Source organism: Aythya ferina (genome assembly GCF_964211825.1).
Source record: "Aythya ferina genome assembly, chromosome: 5".
Lineage (NCBI taxonomy): Eukaryota > Metazoa > Chordata > Aves > Anseriformes > Anatidae > Aythya > Aythya ferina.
Genome location: NC_140301.1, coordinates 12324927 through 12335358, shown reverse-complemented (window position 1 = coordinate 12335358; position 10432 = coordinate 12324927). Strand labels below are relative to the sequence as shown.

Below are 10432 nucleotides of genomic sequence, written 5' to 3'. Positions count from 1 at the left end.
GGGACCGGGGAGGGGACCGTGAGGGGACCGGGGAGGGGCAGCGCGGGGCCGGCTCCGCCCCGAGATGGCGGCGGGGCCATCACGCAGCACTTTTGGGACCGCGCCGCCCCCGCCCGCAGATTCGCCACGGCCGGGCGCGCTGCGGGCCGCGGGGGGGAGAGAGGCTGTGAGGGAGGGTGGAGGGGTTGTAGGGACCCCGCACGGCCCCCGAGGGGTCGCCGCTAATTTTCGCCTCGCCGTCCGCGGAGGCAGCCGCGGGGAAGCGGCCGTGAGGAATCTGCGGCGGGGCAGCGGCCGCTGAGGGGAGGGAAGATGGCGTCGGTGTGGGACGAGTCTGAGGTGCGCGGCCGGGGCTGGGGGCTGGGGGCCGGGGGCTCGGGGCTGGGGGGCTCGGCGCGGGGCCCGCGGTGACGGTGCCGTTGTGCCCCGCAGGATGGCGTCGGCGAGGAAGTGCTGAAGATGTCCACGGAGGAGATCGTGCAGCGCACCCGCCTGCTCGACAGCGAGATCAAGGTAGCGCGGCCCGGCCCGAGCGGGGAGCGGGGAGCCCGCGGGGTCCCTGAGGCGGCCACAGCGGGGCGGGGAGCGGGCCCCGGCCGCTGAGGGGGGAATGAGGGGAAGGGGAGGGCCTGGGGAGGCCGGCCCGGCTCCCTCAGATCCTTCTCTTGCACTCCAGCCCCCTGCCCATCTGGGTGGCCCTGTGTCCCCTCAGCCCGGGTTATCGGCCCCTTTGCTGTAAGGGGGGCCCCAAATTGGGCACCGGCTGGGATCTAACAGCTGTTGAGTGCCTGCCTCCATCTGCTGGCTGCGCTCCTGTTGTCACAGCCCAGGGTGGTGTTTGCCACTTTTGCTGCCGTGGCACGCTGTGGGCTCACGCTGAGCCTGTTGTCCCGGGTCTCTTTCAGCAGAGCTGCTCCCCAGTCTGTGTCACCACAGGGTACGCTCAGTTCCCACATGCGGGCCTTTGCATTTGTCTTTGGTGGATTTGTGTGGTTCCTGCACACCTGTTCCTCCAGGCCCTCATGGTCCCTGTGAGTGGCAGCTCTGCCCTTGCCTGTATAGACCGTTCCCTCACATTTAGTGTCATCTGCAGATGTGATGAGATTGTGTTCCATCCCCTCATCTGGGTCACTCATAAAAAGGATAAAAAGAACCAGTCCTGGGGTAGACTTGTCCCAAGATCCATAGGGTGGTATCAGACCTATCCCATGTACAAATGCACTTAAAACTTTAAGCTCATCCCTACTACTCGAGGCTAGTATTATTGAGATAAATTACTTCATAAATTCTACAGGGCAACTTTATCCTGCTGCTTCAGGCTTTGCAAGTGTTTCTAACTTCTTAACTTAAAACACCAAAGATAAATTTGTGTCTTGTTTTTAAATTGCAGAATAGAGTGTGTAGTATAAACAGCCTCCATTTTGTAGTAAGAGCATCACTGACATGGTGGCACCCTCCCTTCATGTGGTTTTCCTTCAGCATTTCCAATACTAAATTGAATCAAATTTATAAATTTTTATGTTTTTATATAATGCTTGCTTTATCACTGCCTGTAAAGGTTCTGCCCTGTGGATTATTGTGTGTTATACTTAAGTTTTTAGAGAAGAATGGATTTTCCATTAAACAGGACCAATTCAGGTGCAGTGAGTTCTGAGACCATTTGGGGTTACAGTCGGTGGGGCTCACACTGTGCTCTCAAACTGTGACAGTGACCAGGAAAGGGAGCAAAGTGCGTGTGGGTGTCCACCAGGTGGCACTGAGCACCACCTGTGTTAGGTACGACAGGCTTGGATGTAAACATGCTTACTGGTGGATGGTGATTACAGAGCTTTCTAATCTTTCAGCCGTTTTTCCTTCCAGTTAGTAGCAAAATCCACAGTAAAATTAAAATTATATAGTAAAATTAAAATTATATAGTAAAATTAAAATTATATATTAGAATATATATAATATATATAAAATAAAATATAAAATATATATTATATATATTCTAATAAGAAGAAATTGTGCTCCCAATGTTGGGTTTGTGTGTTTTGTTGTCTTTTTTTTTTTTCTTATAGAAAGGTTTTATATCTTATTGAAGCCTAGGCCTAGGTCCTAGAACGTGTTTTGAGTAAATTCTGGAAGGTGTTTTGAGCAAATTTGCTGATGATATTAAACTGGGAGGAGTTGTGGACTCTGCTGAGGGTGGAAAGGCCTTGCAGAGAGATCTGGACAGATTGGAGAGCTGGGAGATCGCCAACTGCATGAAGTTTAACAAGAGCAAGTGCCGGGTCCTGCAACTGGGACGGGGAAAACCTGGCTGCATGTACAGACTGGGCAAGGAGATGCTGGAGAGCAGCCCTGCAGAGAGGGATCTGGGGGCTGTGGTTGACAGCAAGTTGAACATGAGCCAGCAGTGTGCCCTGGGGGCCAGGAGGGCCATCCTGGGGTGTATCCAGCACCACATCGCTAGTTGGTCAAGGGAGGTGATTGTCCCACTCTGCTCCGCACTGCTGCGGCCTCACCTCCAGCACTAAGTGAATTGTGTGCAGTGCTGGGCACCACAGCACAAAAAGGATGTGAAACTGTTGGAGGGTGTCCAGAGGAGGGCAACAAAGATGGTGAAGGGCCTAGAGGGGAAGGTGTATGAGGAGCGGCTGAGGTCACTGGGCCTGTTCAGCCTGGAGAAGAGGAGGCTGAGGGGGGACCTCATTGCGGTCTGCAGCTTCCTTGCGAGGGGGAGTGGAGGGGCAGGCACTGATCTCTTCTCTTTAGTGACCAGTGATAGGACCCGAGGGAATGGTGTCAGGCTGCAGCAGGGGAGGTTCAGGCTGAACATCAGGAAGAGGTTCTTCACTGAGAGGGTAGTTGCACACTGGCACAGGCTCCCCAGGGACAGAGTCACAGCACCAAGCCTGTCGGAGTTTAAGAAGCATTTGGACTATGCTCTTAGTCACATGGTCTGAATTTTTGGGTAGAGCTGTGGTGCCAGGAGTTGGATTTTATGATCCTTATGGGTCCCTTCCAACCTGGAAGATTCTACAATTCTAGGTTACTTCAAGGCATAAGCTACAGGTCATGAACTGAAAAAACAGCTCACAAATTTAAAGAGGCTCCGCAGGGCTATGAGGATGACCCTTTCACTGGGAGGGCAGTCAGGCAGTGGAACAGGCTGTCCAGTGAAGTTGCAGTCCCCATTGTGTAGTCCTATTCTTTGGCTCTGGTAATTAAAATTTTACAAGATTCAGTTGGGCTCAGTCCTGAGCTACCTGGTGGGAGCACACAGCTGGCCCTGCTCTGAGCAGGAGGTCGGGGCAGAGGCCCCCAGAGGTTCCTCTCAGCCCGAGTTGTCTGATGAGCCTGATGAGGACCTGGCTATCTTCCTTGTGGGATGCAAGTCATGGATATTACCCTAGTGTTGAATGTTTTGCTTTTGAGGAAAACGAGGAGGTTTTTTTTCCCTATGGAAGCAAGTGATAAGTTGGTTTCTCATATGATCTTGTAGAATGTAATGGCTTTATAAAAATGGCACCTGCATTTCTTTGTTCCACTGGGAGCAGCAGCAGTGCATCTCACTGCAAAAGTGCTGCTAGTCCTGCTACTCTCAGTAGACACGAGCCCTAATTCTGCCATTCCCCATTCATACGTTGTTTGCTTTGATGCTTTATTGTGATTCTTTTAAGTTTAGGGAGTTTCAGGCTGCTTGTTCCTATGCTATTGCTTGTAGTTTTATCAGTGTTCCAGTACCTGATTCTTCTTTAAATCAGCAGAAAGTAACTTTTAAATGGACGGATATAGATGTGCACGTGTCTATGTTAAATTATCTGTGTATCTGTTTGTGTGTATATATATATATATACATATAAAACAAATAATAGTAAAAAATAACAGTTTTATTGCAACCCTGTAGCTGCAACCCATATTGCAACCCTGTGAGCTGACATGTTGATTGGGCCGAATGTATCAAGTGACATTGGGAGGAAATTACTAAGGGGTATTGATTAGAGACCAAATGGACTGCATAGCTCTAACTCCTAACCAGTTTGGGCTATTTTGCTGTCTTCTCTTTTTCTATTATGTTTCCCTTTGTCTACACTGTCTCCTCAGACTTATGTTTTTAGAATTTCTGTGTGTTCTACTTCTAGAACAACACATACATTTTATATTGCCTTAGACTTCTGACGTTATTTCTACCTCTTTCTTCTGCATGCTGAATCCAGATCATGAAGAGTGAAGTGCTCAGAGTGACCCATGAGCTTCAGGCCATGAAGGATAAGATCAAAGAGAACAGTGAGAAGATCAAAGTGAACAAAACCCTGCCGTACCTTGTCTCTAATGTTATTGAGGTGAGAGCGGCGTGCTTTTCTGGAGCAGAGTGAGAAGTGTGCACAATTTATGTCAGGAGGGAGGAGGGCAGGGGAGCTCATTAGTAATTTGAGTCATGGCATATTCTCAAACCACTAATGATCCTGGAATCAGGGCTTCAGGTTTTTCTCTTGGTTTCATTTGTGACCTGCAAGTGCTTATCACTTGCCCATGTCTTGTCTGGGTCATTTCTCAGGGAGGTGTAAGCTGCTGGACATCTCTACACAACACAGCTGTCAGGCACTGCTTTGCTTAGCATAGACTTGGATATGTGAAATCTGGCATGTGTTTTCCAAAAGTTGTGGCACGATGAATGGAAAGTGATGGCTCTGGTAATTAAAAATCTGTAAACTGTGCCCGGCTTTGCGTTAAGATAAGTTCTGTGGTTAAAGCAACAGTAGCTAAGAGACCCTAATCAGAAAGATTTTTATGAAAAAAGAAAGAAAGAAGAGAATGGATTGGAATTTACAACATTTAGAGAGTTTTATTCTTAACTAATAAGCACCAATAATAAGCACTAATAAGCACCCTGCTCATCCAGGGACTTGCTAACCAAGTCGTATGAATGCAAGAGGTTCTGTCCTTTAGCCACTTACACATCCACATCGTCGTGTGCCTGCTTTGTTCATTGTAAGAGGCCAGTTAAGTTTGCAAAAGCCTGGAGAAGGGCCAGATGCTACATTACATTTTTTTCGTAATTCAGTAATTTTGCTGATCTGCTTAAAAAAAAAAAAAAAGGTGTTGGTGGTTCTACTTTTTAAAAGGGTGTTGTTTTGTACTTGTGTTTTCAAACTTAATGAGCTTAAGTCTTAATGTGAGCTGCTGTAATGGGAAAAGGAATCAGTGCCATTAGCTACTGCTTTGTTATGGGCTTGATAGTGTCTTCCTGTTTGCTGCTTCATGAGGAAAGGAAGAGATGAATTTTTATAGGGTACTTTAAAGCATTTAGGATTCTACCGCTAATGGATAACGGGAAGTTTTTTCCTACTCCATGTAGTTTAGAAGCATTAAATCTGGGGGCATGCTGCTAGCCTGGTTATGTTACAAGGAATTCTCTCGCTCTGGTTTTCAGCTACTGGATGTTGACCCCAACGACCAGGAGGAGGACGGAGCAAACATTGACCTGGACTCCCAGAGAAAGGGCAAGTGTGCTGTCATCAAGACCTCTACGCGCCAGGTAAGAGCCATGTGCCCAGCGAGGTGCGAGGAACAACTAGGAATAACATCGGTCTGTTACTTGGTGAGGTTGGTCGCCTCACCGGTAGGGATGTAAATACAGCAGAGACGTTTAATGCTGCCTTTGCCTCTGTCTTTATCACTGATCGTGGGCCCTGGAGCCCTGAGCTGGAGGACCATGGCTGGGGAAATGATAAACTCCTAGCCAACCCTGCACTTGTTTGGGATTTGCTGCTCCAGATGAGTGTGCCAAAGTCTGTGGGTCAGGTGGGATTCATCACAGGGTACTCAGAGAGCTGGCTGATGTCATCATAAGAGCTTTCTGTTATTTTTCAACAGTCTTGGGAATCTGGGGAGGTCTGAGCCAGCCAAGAAGCTGGCTAAATTTGCCACAGTTTTCAAGAAGTGTAAGAAATACCCTGGTAATTACAAGCCTGTCAGTCTGACTTCAGTGTCTGGTAAAATGATGGAGAAGATTACTGTGGGAGTTATTGAAAAGCTGCAGTCATTGGTCATAACCAGCACAGGTTCATGAGGGAGAAGTCCTGCTTAACTAACTTAGTGTTCTTTTACAGTAAGGTTACCCATCTAGTTGGCCAAGGGAACCTAGATGATGTGATTTAGTACTTTGATTTCAGCAAAGTTGTCAATACTGTGTCTCACAGCATCCTTCTGGACAAAATGCCCAGCACACAGCTAGACAAGTACCTAACGCAGTGGGTGAACAACTGGCTGATGGGTCAGGCTCAAAGGGCTCTGGTAAACGGGGTTACATTGGGCTGGTGGCCAGGCTCTAGTGGGGTTCCCCAAGGTTGCATTTAGGGATAGTTCAATGTTTTCATAAGTGATCTGGGTGCAGGATTTGAATGCATACAAAGTGTGTGGGTAATACTAAATCAGGAGGAGCTGCTGACTCCCTTGAAGACAGAGAGGCCTTGCAGAGAGATTTTGACAAATTAGTGCTGAGCAATTGGCAACTGTGTGAAATTTAACACAGCAAGTTCTGGATTTTGCACCTGGGACAGGGTAATCCTGGACATATGTACTGAGAGACTGGGCAGCAGCCCTGTGGAAAGGGATCTGGGGGTTCTGGTCAATGGCCAGACATGAGTCACCAGCATGTCCTGGCAGCCAAAAGGGACAACCACACCCTGGGGTGCATCAGGCACAGCACAGCTAGCTGGTTGAGGGAAGGGATTGTCCTGTTCTGCTCTGTGCTGGTGCGGCCTCACCTTGAGTACTGTGTGCAGGTTGTGGTGCCACAGCGTGATATAAAGCTCTGAGAGAGTATCCAAAGGAGGGCTACAAAATGGTGAAGGGTCTGGAGGGCAAGATATGTGAGGTGTGGCTGAGGTCCCTTGCTTTGTTCAGCCCGAGCAGAGCAGGCTGAGGGGAGGCCTCATGGTGGCCTGCAGCTCCCTCACGAGGGGAGCGGAGGGGCAGGCACTGAGCTCTGCTCTCTGGGGACAGCGACAGGACCCGAGGGGACGGCATGGAGCTGGGACAGGGGAGGGTCATGCTGGGGGTTAGGGAAAGGGTCTGCACCCAGAGGGGGTCGGGCACTGGGATGGGCTCCCCAGGGCAGTGGTCATGGCACTGAGCCTGACAGAGTTCAGGTGGTTAGACAGTGCTATCAGACACGCGGTTTGAGTTTTGGGTGCTGCTGTGTGGAGCCAGGAGTTGGACTCAGCGGTCTCTGGGGGGTCCTTTCCAACTTGGTGTATTCTATGGGCTTGTGACTGTATGAGTGCTGAAAAGAGTCTTACTGTAGTACAGCTGGTTTTGCTTACCTTTCCTATAGACATATTTCCTGCCTGTTATTGGCTTGGTTGATGCTGAGAAGTTGAAGCCTGGAGACCTAGTGGTGAGTGATGTTGTGACTGTTAGGAATTTCAGAAAATTCCAAGTATCTTGTCCTTTAGAAAGGAGACAATCTGTCTAGATTATTTTGAGACCATTTCTATACTAAAATTCTAATAAAAGTGAATATCATGGGTTTATTAATATTTGTAGTATAGAAAAGTAGTGGGGGGGGTTATTTATATATATATAAAAATATATATGTGGGGGTATAGATATATATATGTATATCTATATACTTATATACTATATAAGTATATACTATAAGTATATATATACTTATATATATAAGTATACTTATATACTATATATACTTATATATACTATATATACTATTATATATATACTATAATATATATAATATATATATTATATACTTATATAGTATATATACTATATTATACTTATATAGTATATAGTATATACTTATATACTATATAGTATATACTTATCGTATATACTTATATATATAAGTATACTTATATATTTACTATATATACTTATATATACTATATATAAGTATATATATTTACTATATATACTTATATATACTATATATAAGTATATATATATGCTATATAAGTATACTTATATATATAAGTATATACGATAAGTATATACTATATAAGTATATACTATATATACTTATATATATATACATATATATGCGTGTGTATATATATATGTGTATATATTTATATGTATATATATATAAGTGCCCAAAATTTAGATATCTCCCTAGTAAGCTTTCTGTTAGCAATCTTTTGTACCATAAGTAAATTGGGCCTCTTCCTTTTAAAACATGCCCAATTTGTTGCGATGTTGTCCACCATGCCAAACTGTTGTGATTTGATGGTGTTAAGCTTGTTATCCCTGCATCCTTGCTGCGCAGAGGATCATCTCTGAATGTGTGTTCATTAACTGCTATCTGAAGGGCCTGTTAAAAGCAAAGAGCTTGTGTTTGCAGGGTGTGAACAAGGACTCGTACTTGATCCTGGAGACTCTACCCACTGAGTATGATTCACGGGTGAAAGCCATGGAGGTGGATGAGAGGCCCACAGAGCAGTACAGTGACATCGGGGGACTTGATAAACAAATCCAAGAGGTGATACCAGTGTGACCGAGGACAGCAGTCTTTGAACTCAAAACGGGCAGCCTGGATTCGTGGCGTTTGGTTTTATGTCTTAATACTTTTATTTTGCTGCAGCTTGTGGAAGCCATTGTCCTGCCAATGAATCACAAGGAGAAGTTTGAAAACTTGGGTATCCAGCCTCCCAAAGGAGTTCTTATGTACGGGCCTCCAGGAACAGGGAAGACACTTTTAGCTCGAGCGTGTGCTGCGCAGACCAAGGTAAAATGAACCTTAGAAAATGTACGCTGCTGTAGAATAGTAGCTGAAAAAGAGTAAGGACACATCCAAGGGGAAAGGGAGTATATCTACACACTGGTGTTACTTGGGAAGGTTGGGACTTTTTTTGTTTGCTTATTTGCTTGTTTTAATTAAGAGCTTGTGTAGTACTCAGAACTGGCACTACTAAGAAACTAGACACAGGACTGTCTTTCACTTCCCAGGCTACGTTCCTGAAACTTGCTGGTCCACAACTTGTGCAGATGTTCATCGGTGACGGAGCTAAGCTGGTACGAGATGCTTTTGCTCTAGCCAAGGAAAAGGCTCCTTCCATCATCTTTATTGACGAATTGGATGCCATTGGAACTAAAAGGTGAGGTACAGGCCATGTTACAAAGCTCTTGGGCTGTCTAGCAGTCCCTTTTGCCTGTGTATGTGAGGGAAGTCAGGCTTAATGCACGGCCTGTTCAGAAACAGGGTAAAACAAAGCACAGATACAGTGTTTGCCACAGTCCTTGGGCTCAAAGCACATGTGCTTGAGTGCAATACATGAGCTTAACCAAGGCTGTGAACTGCAGTCATTCTGCCTTTTTATGTGATTAAAAACATAGGGGCAGGGTGGCCAGGTTCTAGCTGATTTCCCCCCCTTGTTTCCTCCTCAGGTTTGACAGTGAGAAGGCTGGCGATCGGGAGGTGCAGAGGACCATGCTGGAGCTGCTCAATCAACTTGATGGTTTCCAGCCTAACACACAAGTCAAGGTTGGTATCTAGCAGAGCACTACCAGGGGCCAGGGCATTTTAGCAGGGGAAGAAAAACAACATTAAAATTATGTCCACGGAATAAGCTGGGTAGATCCCTGGGGAGGAGAGAGGCCCATCCTCCAGGTGCCTCAGTCTGATCGCCGTGCTTCTACTTAGGTGATCGCTGCAACCAACCGAGTTGATATCTTGGACCCAGCTTTGCTCCGCTCTGGACGATTAGATCGCAAGATTGAGTTCCCGATGCCTAATGAGGAGGCCAGAGCCAGAATTATGCAGATCCATTCACGCAAAATGAACGTCAGGTATGGAAGAGGCATCACCCTGGGGCTGTGTTTGCCACTCACATTGGGGGTATGTCAGGGCTGTGGCGTGGTGGTAGGCACTCTACTGTGGTGAGAGTTCACTTGGGTCTTAAGGAATTGCTGTCCCTTGCTTCTGCTTGGGACGTGTGCTCAGACTTCTCCCTCCCTGCTCCTATCAGCCCTGACGTGAACTATGAGGAACTGGCGCGCTGCACGGACGATTTCAATGGAGCCCAGTGCAAGGCTGTGTGCGTTGAAGCGGTAAGTGTTCTCCTACAGCAGCCAGCACTGGTAAGGGGGGGATGAGAAAGCTCAAGTGGAGCACTTCATCAGAACTGATGCAGCGCTCACATGCCATCACTAAATACTGTCTTGTTGGGCAGGGGATGATTGCCCTCCGCCGTGGAGCTACAGAGCTCACCCACGAGGACTACATGGAAGGAATTCTAGAGGTTCAAGCAAAGAAAAAAGCCAATCTGCAGTACTATGCCTGATCTCTGCCCAGTCAAGGTTGTGGCCTTGGCAGAGCACAGGACTAGACTGGACTGTACCCCTTTCTGTCTGGAAAAAATAAAGCATTTTTTCCCTCTAAAAAGGGTGATGTGTCGGGGCTGTTGCCCTTGCTTAGTGGTTCTAC

General features: G+C 46.8%; 1 protein-coding gene across 1 annotated transcript; it reads left to right on the top strand.

The window, feature by feature from the left end:
* Nucleotides 1–42: 42 nt before the first annotated feature.
* On the top strand, nt 43–10390 carry PSMC3 (proteasome 26S subunit, ATPase 3). Its single transcript, XM_084522094.1, has 12 exons — nt 43–339; nt 433–513; nt 4203–4328; nt 5420–5524; nt 7325–7387; nt 8351–8488; nt 8591–8734; nt 8956–9104; nt 9394–9490; nt 9650–9795; nt 9975–10056; nt 10179–10390. The coding sequence occupies exons 1-12, from the start codon at nt 313–315 to the stop codon at nt 10287–10289; spliced, it is 1269 nt and encodes a 422-aa protein (XP_084378220.1). The 5' UTR covers nt 43–312; the 3' UTR covers nt 10290–10390.
* Nucleotides 10391–10432: the final 42 nt, after the last annotated feature.